Source organism: Scyliorhinus torazame, chromosome X (assembly GCF_047496885.1).
Source record: "Scyliorhinus torazame isolate Kashiwa2021f chromosome X, sScyTor2.1, whole genome shotgun sequence".
In the NCBI taxonomy this organism is placed as follows: Eukaryota; Metazoa; Chordata; class Chondrichthyes; order Carcharhiniformes; family Scyliorhinidae; genus Scyliorhinus; species Scyliorhinus torazame.
In genome coordinates this window covers 39,633,726-39,648,622 of record NC_092738.1, presented here as the reverse complement: position 1 = coordinate 39,648,622, position 14,897 = coordinate 39,633,726, and the positions used below count along the sequence as shown (strand labels likewise).

Below are 14,897 nucleotides of genomic sequence, written 5' to 3'. Positions count from 1 at the left end.
CCTCACAGGGGGCCAGCACGGCACTGGAGGCCTCACACGGGGTCAGCACGGCACTGGAGGCCTCACAGGGGGCCAGCACGGCACTGGAGAGCCTCACAGGGGGCCAGAACGGCACTGGAGGCCTCACAGGGGGTCAGCACGGCACTGGAGAGCTTCACGCTGCTCCAGCTGCCGATAGGGGTGCATGCGCGCTACGGCCGGCGCGTGTTCGTGCATACGCGTGGGTTGCCTTCTCCGTGCCAGCGGAGAGCTACAGGGGCCTTCGCGGAGGAATATAGGCCCCCACCGGAATTAGTCCGCCCGCCAATCGGTAGGCTCTGATCGCGGTCCTGGCCACCGTGGAGGCCCCCCCCCCAGCATCGGATCCTTCCTCCCCCCCCCCCCACCAGGACGGCTCCCGCAGCCAGAACGCCGAGGTCCTGCCGGGTAGGACCTCACGAGAACGGCGCCGGCAGGACCTGGCCTAACTCGGCGGGCACTCGACCCATCGCGCGGGGACAAATCGCCGGGGGGGGGGCGACTGGCACCACGCCTACCGCGCCGCGGATTCTCCGGTTACTGGAGAATCGGTGATCCGGCGTTGGAGCTGCGTCGCGTGAATCGTGCCCTCCCCCGGTGATTCACCAACCCGGCGTGGGGTCGGAGAATCCCGCCCATGATTCCTGAAGTAACCCCGGGACGGCCTAGCTCTAACTTTAGTCCTTATGCTGGCTGAGAAGGCCGCAAGGTGCCCAGACCATGACTACGCTACAGCAACGCATTGCACAGAGATTCAAGCGGGTGGGGCCTCGAGCGAATGCCAACTCTGACACAGGGCCCCCTCCTGTGGTTGCGTAGCCACACCGCAGACTGCAGCCTGATTGGTGTGATCTGAGAGATACCTGTCGCTCCCAGTTATGCTGCTGTACAGAATCCAGAGGCCCAGGTGAATGCTCTAGCGACACCGGTTCGAATCCCACCATAGCAGCTAGTGGAATTTAAATTTAGTTAACAAAATCTGGAATTGATTCCAGGAAGGACAGAGAACAAAGAAAAGCAGCGACTCACCTCCTCAGGACACATGTCGTGGATACAGTTTGAGAAGTGTGAGCAGATCATGGGAAAAGCGATTAGGTACGGCAGTTGCGTGGAGTCTTCGGTGCCTTGTAGGAACATCTTCTCAAACAAACGTGGGTAGAAGCTGCCACAGAAAAGAGCACCGAGTGTCAGAGTGCACAAATGGACCCAAGGAGAAACTGGGGGCAAGTCCACAGTACCGGGCTCTTGCTGACATTGTTAGTCCCTTCCGCCAGCTGGTAACTTGGGGCACGATCTAACGGCCATGCTGCACCTGACTCGGGACTCGACACGGCCGGTAAATCGCAGGATTTATCCGGCTCACTACGCCTCACAAGATCGAACGGGATCTCGTGAGTTAGTGTGATCTAGGCCCGCCCACAATGCATGGGACCAAAATTTACATATTCAAGTGAGCAGACAGGCTCATTTACATATGCTGTTGCCGGAGTTCCCCAATGCACGGGCAGGATCTAACAGCCACGCCTCGGAGACTCCGAGTGAGCGTCAGTTAGCATCAGTCTCCACCAATGTGCACCAGATGAACTGCACTTGGGGGGGTCTCAATGGTCGAGCTCTGGGAAGGATGGTACCCGGGCACCCCTCATGCCAACTGGGCACTGGCACCCTGGCTACATTAGGGTTAGAGCCCTGGTAGTTCCACCTGGGTGCCACCCTCGCATTTCCAGGGTGCCCAGGTGGCACTTGCAGCCTGGCAGGGGCACTGCCAACATGCCAGGCTGGTGGTGCTTGGCTGGCATTTTGCCTGCAGTGGGGATTGGGCCCATGGGTGCCCTGCCCTGATGAGGTGGGGGGCTTGATGACATTGGGTGTTGGGGGGGTCCTGAAGCCACAGTGGGGGCAATAGCGATCCAGGCGCTTCTCTTCCTGCACTGGCAAGTGGAGCTCGTTAGTGCAGGAAATGGGACTAAGTGCAGCCTTGGCGAGGCATTCCTCGCTGAGGCACAGAAATGTAGCAGAGTCCCGTTTAATAGTGGCGTCCTACGCGATAATGCCGGGAAACCTCCGGCTAAATACACCTGACACGGGACTCAGTTTCATTTCCATGAAATCGCACCCCAAAGGGCGTCCCGAACAAAAAAAAAAATACATGAGCCCATCCAATCCCCTCGTCAAGAGAGAAAGCAGCAATGAACAGAGGAACAAAGGAGCAAGAGTAGGCCATTCCACCCCTCGGGCCTACTCCGCCATTCCACCCCTCGGGCCTACTCCGCCATTCCACCCCTCGGGCCTACTCCGCCATTCCACCCCTCGTGCCTACTCCGCCATTCCACCCCTCGGGCCTACTCCGCCATTCCACCCCTCGGGCCTACTCCGCCATTCCACCCCTCGGGCCTACTCCGCCATTCCACCCCTCGGGCCTACTCCGCCATTCCACCCCTCGGGCCTACTCCGCCATTCCACCCCCCGGGCCTACTCCGCCATTCCACCCCCCGGGCCTACTCCGCCATTCCACCCCCCGGGCCTACTCCGCCATTCCACCCCCCGGGCCTACTCCGCCATTCCACCCCCCGGGCCTACTCCGCCATTCCACCCCCCGGGCCTACTCCGCCATTCCACCCCCCGGGCCTACTCCGCCATTCCACCCCCCGGGCCTACTCCGCCATTCCACCCCCCGGGCCTACTCCGCCATTCCACCCCCCGGGCCTACTCCGCCATTCCACCCCCCGGGCCTACTCCGCCATTCCACCCCTCGGGCCTACTCCGCCATTCCACCCCTCGGGCCTACTCCGCCATTCCACCCCTCGGGCCTACTCCGCCATTCCACCCCTCGGGCCTACTCCGCCATTCCACCCCTCGGGCCTACTCCGCCATTCCACCCCTCGGGCCTACTCCGCCATTCCACCCCTCGGGCCTACTCCGCCATTCCACCCCTCGGGCCTACTCCGCCATTCCACCCCTCGGGCCTACTCCGCCATTCCACCCCTCGGGCCTACTCCGCCATTCCACCCCTCGGGCCTACTCCGCCATTCCACCCCTCGGGCCTACTCCGCCATTCCACCCCTCGGGCCTACTCCGCCATTCCACCCCTCGGGCCTACTCCGCCATTCCACCCCTCGGGCCTACTCCGCCATTCCACCCTTCGGGCCTACTCCGCCATTCCACCCCTCGGGCCTACTCCGCCATTCCACCCCTCGGGCCTACTCCGCCATTCCACCCCTCGGGCCTACTCCGCCATTCCACCCCTCGGGCCTACTCCGCCATTCAACCCCTCGGGCCTACTCCGCCATTCAACCCCTCGGGCCTACTCCGCCATTCAACCCCTCGGGCCTACTCCGCCATTCCACCCCTCGGGCCTACTCCGCCATTCAACCCCTCGGGCCTACTCCGCCATTCAACCCCTCGGGCCTACTCCGCCATTCAACCCCTCGGGCCTACTCCATACTCAACACCATTTCCCTCAAAATCTTTAATATCCAGAAATCTATAAATTTCTGTCTCGGGCATGCTCAGTGACTGAACTTCCACAACCCTGGGGGACAGAAAATTCCAAAGATTCACCATCCTGAGTGACGAAATTCCACCTCATTTAAATGGCCGTCCCCTTACAACGAGGCTTTGCCGCTTGGTTCTAGACTGCCATCCAAACAGGGGAAACATCCTCTCCACAGAGGATTTTGGGAATGGGATAGTTGGACAGTGGGTGGAAAACATCTGCGCACAATGACATTACGAAGGGAGGGGAATTGTACCCCTCTCCTTCCCGGATCGAAGCTGATGGGGAGCAGTGGCTGGCTGTGTTCATGCTGTACTGACCAGAATGCAGTGAGGTCCCCTGTCTCCACCAACAGACTGTTTAGACTGTCCAGCATCTTCGTGTGGAAGACAATGGTGTTCATCAGTGCTGCAAGCTTCACATTTTCCCGCAGGATCAAAGGGGTTTTGGCAACGCTGGTATAAGCCTGAAATGTAACCAGGACAAGAAACGTGTAACCAACTGAGAGATGCCAAGGAAAAAATCCACGACTCCCCATCACCAGGATCCATCATGCCCCATCCATTTTCCAAAATGTTGCTTCAACCCACCACATCCTCATGACATCCTGTCAATCACATCCTCATGACATCCTGTCAATCACATCCTCATGACATCCTGTCAATCACATCCTCATCACATCCTGTCAATCACATCCTCATCACATCCTGTCAATCACATCCTCATCACATCCTGTCAATCACATCCTCATCACATCCTGTCAATCACATCCTCATCACATCCTGTCAATCACATCCTCATCACATCCTGTCAATCACATCCTCATGACATCCTGTCAATCACATCCTCATCACATCCTGTCAATCACATCCTCATCACATCCTGTCAATCACATCCTCATCACATCCTGTCAATCACATCCTCATCACATCCTGTCAATCACATCCTCATCACATCCTGTCAATCACATCCTCATCACATCCTGTCAATCACATCCTCATCACATCCTGTCAATCACATCCTCATCACATCCTGTCAATCACATCCTCATCACATCCTGTCAATCACATCCTCATCACATCCTGTCAATCACATCCTCATCACATCCTGTCAATCACATCCTCATCACATCCTGTCAATCACATCCTCATCACATCCTGTCAATCACATCCTCATCACATCCTGTCAATCACATCCTCATCACATCCTGTCAATCACATCCTCATCACATCCTGTCAATCACATCCTCATCACATCCTGTCAATCACATCCTCATCACATCCTGTCAATCACATCCTCATCACATCCTGTCAATCACATCCTCATCACATCCTGTCAATCACATCCTCATCACATCCTGTCAATCACATCCTCATCACATCCTGTCAATCACATCCTCATCACATCCTGTCAATCACATCCTCATCACATCCTGTCAATCACATCCTCATCACATCCTGTCAATCACATCCTCATCACATCCTGTCAATCACATCCTCATCACATCCTGTCAATCACATCCTCATCACATCCTGTCAATCACATCCTCATCACATCCTGTCAATCACATCCTCATCACATCCTGTCAATCACATCCTCATCACATCCTGTCAATCACATCCTCATCACATCCTGTCAATCACATCCTCATCACATCCTGTCAATCACATCCTCATCACATCCTGTCAATCACATCCTCATCACATCCTGTCAATCACATCCTCATCACATCCTGTCAATCACATCCTCATCACATCCTGTCAATCACATCCTCATCACATCCTGTCAATCACATCCTCATCACATCCTGTCAATCACATCTACACATTCCAGCACAATCAGTCAATACATCAGATCCCATCACATTCCAGCTCACCCCATCAACCTGTCATAACCCATCGCTACCCAGTCCAACTCATCATCTCAGTACATCACCCTCCACCAGATCACATTGAACTGCACTACCCGATCACAATCCCACTGATACGTCTGCTCTGCCTCATTGATATCACTCTCACTTCTACTGTGGGGTACAAGGCTTCATGTCCAAGTCTTTAGCACATCAGCGGGTCAGTACTGAGGGAGTGCTGCACTGTCAGAGGGTCAGTACTGAGGGAGTGCTGCACTGTCAGAGAGTCAGTACTGAGGGAGTGCTGCACTGTCAGAGGGTCAGTACTGAGGGAGTGCTGCACTGTCAGAGGGTCAGTACTGAGGGAGTGCTGCACTGTCAGAGGGTCAGTACTGAGGGAGTGCTGCACTGTCAGAGAGACAGTACTGAGGGAGTGCTGCACTGTCAGAGGGTCAGTACTGAGGGAGTGCTGCACTGTCAGAGGGTCAGTACTGAGGGAGTGCCGCACTGTCAGAGGGTCAGTACTGAGGGAGTGCCGCACTGTCAGAGGGTCAGTACTGAGGGAGCGCTGCACTGTCAGAGGGTCAGTACTGAGGGAGTGCTGCACTGTCAGAGGGTCAGTACTGAGGGAGTGCTGCACTGTCAGAGGGTCAGTGCTGAGGGAGTGCTGCACTGTTAGAGGGTCAGTACTGAGGGAGTGCTGCACTGTTAGAGGGTCAGTACTGAGGGAGTGCTGCACTGTCAGAGGGTCAGTACTGAGGGAGTGCCGCACTGTCAGAGGGTCAGTACTGACGGAGTGCTGCACTGTCAGAGGGTCAGTACTGAGGGAGTGCCGCACTGTCAGAGGGTCAGTACTGAGGGAGTGCCACACTGTCAGAGGGTCAGTACTGAGGGAGTGCTGCACTGTCAGAGGGTCAGTACTGAGGGAGTGCTGCACTGTCAGAGGGTCAGTACTGAGGGAGTGCTGCACTGTCAGAGGGTCAGTACTGAGGGAGTGCCGCACTGTCAGAGGGTAAGTACTGAGGGAGTGCTGCACTGTCAGAGGGTCAGTACTGAGGGTGTGCCGCACTGTCAGAGGGTAAGTACTGAGGGAGTGCCGCACTGTCAGAGGGTCAGTACTGAGGGAGTGCCGCACTGTCAGAGGGTCAGTACTGAGGGAGTGCCGCACTGTCAGAGGGTCAGTACTGAGGGAGTGCCGCACTGTCAGAGGGTCAGTACTGAGGGAGTGCTGCACTGTCAGAGGGTCAGTACTGAGGGAGTGCCTCACTGTCAGAGGGTCAGTACTGAGGGAGTGCTGCACTGTCAGAGGGTCAGTACTGAGGGAGTGCTGCACTGTCAGAGGGTCAGTACTGAGGGAGTGCCGCACTGTCAGAGTGTCAGTACTGAGGGAGTGCTGCACTGTCAGAGGGTCAGTACTGAGGGAGTGCCGCACTGTCAGAGGGTCAGTACTGAGGGAGTGCCGCACTGTCAGAGGGTCAGTACTGAGGGAGTGCTGCACTGTCAGAGGGTCAGTACTGAGGGAGCCGCACTGTCAGAGGGTCAGTACTGAGGGAGTGCCGCACTGTCAGAGGGTCAGTACTGAGGGAGCGCCGCACTGTCAGAGGGTCAGTACTGAGGGAGTGCCGCACTGTCAGAGGGTCAGTACTGAGGGAGAGCCGCACTGTCAGAGGGTCAGTACTGAGGGAGTGCTGCACTGTCAGAGGGTCAGTACTGAGGGAGTGCTGCACTGTCAGAGGGTCAGTACTGAGGGAGTGCTGCACTGTCAGAGGGTCAGTACTGAGGGAGTGCTGCACTGTCAGAGGGTCAGTACTGAGGGAGTGCTGCACTGTCAGAGGGTCAGTACTGAGGGAGTGCTGCACTGTCAGAGGGTCAGTACTGAGGGAGTGCCGCACTGTCAGAGGGTCAGTACTGAGGGAGTGCTGCACTGTCAGAGGGTCAGTACTGAGGGAGTGCTGCACTGTCAGAGGGTAAGTACTGAGGGAGTGCTGCACTGTCAGAGGGTCAGTACTGAGGGTGTGCCGCACTGTCAGAGGGTAAGTACTGAGGGAGTGCCGCACTGTCAGAGGGTCAGTACTGAGGGAGTGCCGCACTGTCAGAGGGTCAGTACTGAGGGAGTGCCGCACTGTCAGAGGGTCAGTACTGAGGGAGTGCCGCACTGTCAGAGGGTCAGTACTGAGGGAGTGCCGCACTGTCAGAGGGTCAGTACTGAGGGAGTGCCGCACTGTCAGAGGGTCAGTACTGAGGGAGTGCTGCACTGTCAGAGGGTCAGTACTGAGGGAGTGCCGCACTGTCAGAGGGTCAGTACTGAGGGAGTGCTGCACTGTCAGAGGGTCAGTACTGAGGGAGTGCTGCACTGTCAGAGGGTCAGTACTGAGGGAGTGCCGCACTGTCAGAGGGTCAGTACTGAGGGAGTGCCGCACTGTCAGAGGGTCAGTACTGAGGGAGTGCTGCACTGTCAGAGGGTCAGTACTGAGGGAGCCGCACTGTCAGAGGGTCAGTACTGAGGGAGCGCCACACTGTCAGAGGGTCAGTACTGAGGGAGTGCCGCACTGTCAGAGGGTCAGTACTGAGGGAGAGCCGCACTGTCAGAGGGTCAGTACTGAGGGAGTGCTGCACTGTCAGAGGGTCAGTACTGAGGGAGTGCTGCACTGTCAGAGTGTCAGTACTGAGGGAGTGCTGCACTGTCAGAGGGTCTGTACTGAGGGAGTGCCGCACTGTCAGAGGGTCAGTACTGAGGGAGTGCCGCACTGTCAGAGGGTCTGTACTGAGGGAGTGCCGCACTGTCAGCGGGTCAGTACTGAGGGAGTGCCGCACTGTCAGAGGGTCTGTACTGAGGGAGTGCCGCACTGTCAGCGGGTCAGTACTGAGGGAGTGCCGCACTGTCAGAGGGTCAGTATTGAGGGAGTGCCGCACTGTCAGAGGGTCTGTACTGAGGGAGTGCCGCACTGTCAGCGGGTCAGTACTGAGGGAGTGCTGCACTGTCAGAGGGTCAGTACTGGGAGTGCTGCACTGTCAGAGGGTCAGTACTGAGGGAGTGCTGCACTGTCAGAGGGTCAGTACTGAGGGAGCCCCGCACTGTCAGAGGGTCAGTACTGAGGAAGCTCCACACTGTCAGAGGGTCAGTACTGAGGGAGTGCCGCACTGTGAGAGGGTCAGTACTGAGGGAGTGCTGCACTGTCAGAGGGTCAGTACTGAGGGAGCCCCGCACTGTCAGAGGGTCAGTACTGAGGGAGTGCTGCACTGTCAGAGGGTCAGTACTGAGGGAGTGCCGCACTGTCAGAGGGTCAGTACTGAGGGAGCGCCGCACTGTCAGAGGATCAGTACTGAGGGAGTGCCGCACTGTCAGAGGGTCAGTACTGAGGAAGTGCCGCACTGTCAGAGGGTCTGTACTGAGGGAGTGCCGCACTGTCAGAGGGTCAGTACTGAGGGAGTGCCGCACTGTCAGAGGGTCAGTATTGAGGGAGTGCCGCACTGTCAGAGGGTCTGTACTGAGGGAGTGCCGCACTGTCAGCGGGTCAGTACTGAGGGAGTGCTGCACTGTCAGAGGGTCAGTACTGGGAGTGCTGCACTGTCAGAGGGTCAGTACTGAGGGAGCCCCGCACTGTCAGAGGGTCAGTACTGAGGGAGCGCCACACTGTCAGAGGGTCAGTACTGAGGGAGTGCCGCACTGTCAGAGGGTCAGTACTGAGGGAGAGCCGCACTGTCAGAGGGTCAGTACTGAGGGAGTGCTGCACTGTCAGAGGGTCAGTACTGAGGGAGTGCTGCACTGTCAGAGTGTCAGTACTGAGGGAGTGCTGCACTGTCAGAGGGTCTGTACTGAGGGAGTGCCGCACTGTCAGAGGGTCAGTACTGAGGGAGTGCCGCACTGTCAGAGGGTCTGTACTGAGGGAGTGCCGCACTGTCAGCGGGTCAGTACTGAGGGAGTGCCGCACTGTCAGAGGGTCTGTACTGAGGGAGTGCCGCACTGTCAGCGGGTCAGTACTGAGGGAGTGCCGCACTGTCAGAGGGTCAGTATTGAGGGAGTGCCGCACTGTCAGAGGGTCTGTACTGAGGGAGTGCCGCACTGTCAGCGGGTCAGTACTGAGGGAGTGCTGCACTGTCAGAGGGTCAGTACTGGGAGTGCTGCACTGTCAGAGGGTCAGTACTGAGGGAGCCCCGCACTGTCAGAGGGTCAGTACTGAGGAAGCTCCACACTGTCAGAGGGTCAGTACTGAGGGAGTGCCGCACTGTGAGAGGGTCAGTACTGAGGGAGTGCTGCACTGTCAGAGGGTCAGTACTGAGGGAGCCCCGCACTGTCAGAGGGTCAGTACTGAGGGAGTGCTGCACTGTCAGAGGGTCAGTACTGAGGGAGTGCCGCACTGTCAGAGGGTCAGTACTGAGGGAGCGCCGCACTGTCAGAGGATCAGTACTGAGGGAGTGCCGCACTGTCAGAGGGTCAGTACTGAGGAAGTGCCGCACTGTCAGAGGGTCTGTACTGAGGGAGTGCCGCACTGTCAGAGGGTCAGTACTGAGGGAGTGCCGCACTGTCAGAGGGTCAGTATTGAGGGAGTGCCGCACTGTCAGAGGGTCTGTACTGAGGGAGTGCCGCACTGTCAGCGGGTCAGTACTGAGGGAGTGCTGCACTGTCAGAGGGTCAGTACTGGGAGTGCTGCACTGTCAGAGGGTCAGTACTGAGGGAGCCCCGCACTGTCAGAGGGTCAGTACTGAGGGAGTGCCGCACTGTGAGAGGGTCAGTACTGAGGGAGTGCTGCACTGTCAGAGGGTCAGTACTGAGGGAGCCCCGCACTGTCAGAGGGTCAGTACTGAGGGAGTGCAGCACTGTCAGAGGGTCAGTACTGAGGGAGTGCTGCACTGTCAGAGGGTCAGTACTGAGGGAGTGCTGCACTGTCAGAGGGGCAGTACTGAGGGAGTGCTGCACTGTCAGAGGGTCAGTACTGAGGGAGTGCCGCACTGTCAGAGGGTCAGTATTGAGGGAGTGCTGCACTGTCAGAGGGTCAGTACTGAGGGAGCGCCGCACTGTCAGAGGGTCAGTACTGAGGGAGCGCCGCACTGTCAGAGGGTCAGTACTGAGGGAGTGCTGCACTGTCAGAGGGGCAGTACTGAGGGAGTGCTGCACTGTCAGAGGGTCAGTACTGAGGGAGTGCCGCACTGTCAGAGGGTCAGTATTGAGGGAGTGCTGCACTGTCAGAGGGTCAGTACTGAGGGAGCGCTGCACTGTCAGAGGGTCAGTACTGAGAGAGCCCCGCACTGTCAGAGGGTCAGTACTGAGGGAGTGCGGCACTGTCAGAGGGTCAGTACTGAGGGAGTGCCGCACTGTCTGAGGGTCAGTACTGGGGGAGTGCTGCACTGTCAGAGGGTCAGTACTGAGGGAGCGCTGCACTGTCAGAGGCTCAGGACTGAGGGAGTGCCGCACTGTCAGAGGGTCAGTACTGAGGGAGTGCCGCACTGTCAGAGGGTCAGTACTGAGGGAGTGCCGCACTGTCAGAGGGTCAGTACTGAGGGAGTGCCGCACTGTCAGAGGGTCAGTACTGAGGGAATGCCGCACTGTCAGAGGGTCAGTACTGAGGGAGTGCTGCACTGTCAGAGGGTCAGTACTGAGGGAGTGCTGCACTGTCAGAGGGTCAGTACTGAGGGAGTGCCGCACTGTCAGAGGGTCAGTACTGAGGGAGCGCCGCACTGTCAGAGGGTCAGTACTGAGGGAATACTGCACTGTCAGAGGGTCAGTACTGAGGGAGTGCCGCACTGTCAGAGGGTCAGTACTGAGGGAGCGCCGCACTGTCAGAGGGTCAGTACTGAGGGAATGCTGCACTGTCAGAGGGTCAGTACTGAGGAAGTGCCGCACTGTCAGAGGGTCAGTACTGAGGGAGCGCTGCACTGTCAGAGGGTCAGTACTGAGGGAGTGCCGCACTGTCAGAGGGTCAGTACTGAGGGAGTGCTGCACTGTCAGAGGGTCAGTACTGAGGGAATGCTGCACTGTCAGAGGGTCAGTACTGAGGGAGTGCTGCACTGTCAGAGGGTCAGTACTGAGGGAGTGCTGCACTGTCAGAGGGTCAGTACTGAGGGAGTGCCGCACTGTCAGAGGGTCAGTACTGAGGGAGTGCTGCACTGTCAGAGGGTCAGTACTGAGGGAGTGCTGCACTGTCAGAGGGTCAGTACTGAGGGAGTGCCGCACTGTCAGAGGGTCAGTACTGAGGGAGTGCCGCACTGTCAGAGAGTCAGTACTGAGGGAGTGCCGCACTGTCAGAGAGTCAGTACTGAGGGAGCGCCGCACTGTCAGAGGGTCAGAACTGAGGGAGTGCCTCACTGTCAGAGGTCAGTACTGAGGGAGTGCCGCACTGTCAGAGGGTCAATACTGAGGGAGTGCTGCACTGTCAGAGAGTCAGTACTGAGGGAGCTCCGCACTGTCAGAGGGTCAGTACTGAGGGAGCGCCGCACTGTCAGAGGCTCAGTACTGAGGGAGTGCTGCACTGTCAGAGGGTCGGTACTGAGGGAGTGCTGCACTGTCAGAGGGGCCGTACTGGGGGAGTGCCGCACTGTCAGAGAGTCAGTACTGATGGAGTGCTGCACTGTCAGAGGGTCAGTACTGAGGGAGTGCCGCACTGTCAGAGGGTCATGCTGAGGGAGTGCCGCACTGTCAGAGGGTCAGTACTGAGGGAGTGCTGCACTGTCAGAGGGTCAGTACTGAGGCAGTGCTGCACTGTCAGAGGGTCAGTACTGAGGGAGTGCTGCACTGTCAGAGAGTCAGTACTGAGGGAGCTCCGCACTGTCAGAGGGTCAGTACTGAGGGAGTGCTGCACTGTCAGAGGGTCAGTACTGAGGGAGTGCTGCACTGTCAGAGGGTCAGTACTGAGGGAGTGCCGCACTGTCAGAGGGTCAGTACTGAGGGAGCACCGCACTGTCAGAGGGTCAGTACTGAGGGAGTGCTGCACTGTCAGAGGGTCAGTACTGAGGGAGCTCCGCACTGTCAGAGGGTCAGTACTGAGGGAGTGCCGCACTGTCAGAGGGTCAGTACTGAGGGAGTGCTGCACTGTCAGAGAGTCAGTACTGAGGGAGCTCCGCACTGTCAGAGGGTCAGTACTGAGGGAGTGCTGCACTGTCAGAGGGTCAGTACTGAGGGAGTGCTGCACTGTCAGAGGGTCAGTACTGAGGGAGTGCCGCACTGTCAGAGGGTCAGTACTGAGGGAGTGCCGCACTGTCAGAGGGTCAGTACTGAGGGAGTGCTGCACTGTCAGAGGGTCAGTACTGAGGGAGTGCCGCACTGTCAGAGGGTCAGTACTGAGGGAGTGCCGCACTGTCAGAGGGTCAGTACTGAGGGAGTGCTGCACTGTCAGAGGGTCAGTACTGAGGGAGTGCCGCACTGTCAGAGGGTCAGTACTGAGGGAGTGCTGCACTGTCAGAGGGTCAGTACTGAGGGAGAGCCGCACTGTCAGAGGGTCAGTACTGAGGGAGCGCTGCACTGTCAGAGGGTCAGTACTGAGGGAGTGCCGCACTGTCAGAGGGTCAGTACTGAGGGAGTGCTGCACTGTCAGAGGGTCAGTACTGAGGGAGTGCCGCACTGTCAGAGTGTCAGTACTGAGGGAGGGCTGCACTGTCAGAGGGTCAGTACTGAGGGAGTGCTGCACTGTCAGAGGGTCAGTACTGAGGGAGTGCCGCACTGTCAGAGGGTCAGTACTGAGGGAGTGCTGCACTGTCAGAGGGTCAGTACTGAGGGAGTGCCGCACTGTCAGAGGCTCAGCACTGAGGGTGGGGCGCCGAACCCACCGATGGCAACAGGCCCCCCACCCGAGCGCTTGGGCAGCGGTCCTGGGCTGCAGGCCAGCTTTTGAAGATGGTTACTCACCTCCTTCGATCCCCTCAGCAGCCATTGGAGGTTATAAATAGGTGTGCTTAAGGGCGTTCACGTGACGTCCTGCTGGGGAGCCGGTTCGATGTCAGGAGGCTGTTAGATTGGATGCCGGTCCCGTTAATGATATGCAGATTGCCCTCCTTTGGTGTCAATTGGAACCTCACCACGGGATCCAGAACCCACCAACGGGAGAGTACCGGTTAGATCGGAGACCGATCGGCGCTCGGGCGGATCCTGATTTCGGCCTATCCCGTGATCTAACCGTCTCGCACGGCCCCACGCCAGGCGCAACACGGCCGTTAGATCATGCCCCTTATCTGGTTATTAGTGTGTTGCTTTTTGTGGGACCCTGGCTGTGCACAAATTGGCTGCCATTTTGTATCCCATCATCTCCAGTCACACCTTGTAACATCAACCCAGAAGGCCCCAAGCAAACGCATCGTACTCTGTTCCACCTCATTCCCTTACAGAGAGCCAGCTGGGGAAGGATCAAACTGGAGCCAACTATTACACATTTTTATTAACAGAGAACTAATTTAAACTCCATTAATTCACACTGCTTGATTACAGTTATACCCGCAGTTGCCTCTTGATGGTGATCACATTCTATTACATTCAATGACATCCCATAATATATCCCCCACCCTCCGCATGCTACAATATGCAAAGGGAAAGGGATCCCATTGTCCGATTGCTATTTGCTGAAATAACAGTTTACCTGAAGCCGAAACCAATCCAGTCGTAATCCCTGGAAATCGAATGTCTCACTGTTTTCAACTGTAATTCGGGCAACACAGAATAAAGAATGTCTGTTACCCACCATTCTGATAACATGGAGACAGTGGGCGGGATTCTCCGCCCCCCCCCCCCCGCCGGGTCGGAGAGTCGACGGGGGGGCGGTGTGAATCCCGCCCCCGCCGGCTGCCGAATTCTCCGGCACCGGGGATTTGGTGCGGACGGGAATCGTGCCGCGCCGGTCGGCGGGCACTAGCAGCGGCCACCCCCGGCGATTCTCCGGCCCCCGATGCGTCGAGTGCCCGCCTGTTTTCGCCGGTCCCGCCAGCGTATGTTACACCAGGTATATACCGGCGGGACCTGGCTGCGCGGGCGGCCTCCGGGGTCCACGGGGGGGGGGGCGCGAGAGGATCTGGCCCCGGGTGGTGCCCCCACGGTGGCCTGGCCCGCGATCGGGGCCCACCAATCTGCGGGCGGGCCTGTGCCGTGGGGGAACTCTATTCTTCCGCGTCGGCTGCTGTGGTCCTCCCCGATGGCCGACACAGAGATGAACCTCTCCCGTGCATGCGCTGGGATGACGCCAGTACACCCTGGCGCTCCCGCGCATGGGCCAACTCGCGGCGGCTGGCGGAGGCCCTTCGGCGCCGGTTGGCGTGGCGCAAAGCCCCTTCCCCGCCGGCCGGTGGGGCGCAAACCACTCCGCCGTCCGGCCTAGCCCCTGAAGGTGCGGAGGTTCACGCCACTCCTCGGCACCGGAGTTGTCCGCCCCGCCGATTCCCGCAGAATCCCGCCCAGCGTTCATTCGCCACCTCAAAACTAAGTGCAACTAAATTATTTCCAAAACTATTCAGTCAACCCTGAAAAGTTGTAAAATCCATTTAACCTTATCAGGTCAAAGAAACTGTAAATGAGGGACAATTAATCTAAAGGTCAGTTTGAGGACATCCCAGTGT

The 14,897-nt window shown here is 57.9% G+C and overlaps 1 protein-coding gene across 1 annotated transcript in view; it reads right to left on the bottom strand.

The window, feature by feature from the left end:
* The window catches only part of LOC140405349 (nck-associated protein 1-like), a 167,822-nt gene that overhangs the window by 79,773 nt on the left and 73,152 nt on the right, over positions 1 to 14,897 (bottom strand). The window contains exons 13-15 of the mRNA XM_072493647.1: positions 13,928 to 13,986; positions 3,835 to 3,980; positions 1,048 to 1,180 (exon numbers count right to left, since the gene is read on the bottom strand). Of these exons, the coding sequence (XP_072349748.1) occupies positions 1,048 to 1,180; positions 3,835 to 3,980; positions 13,928 to 13,986 (338 nt within the window). The remainder of the gene's footprint in view (positions 1 to 1,047; positions 1,181 to 3,834; positions 3,981 to 13,927; positions 13,987 to 14,897) is intronic.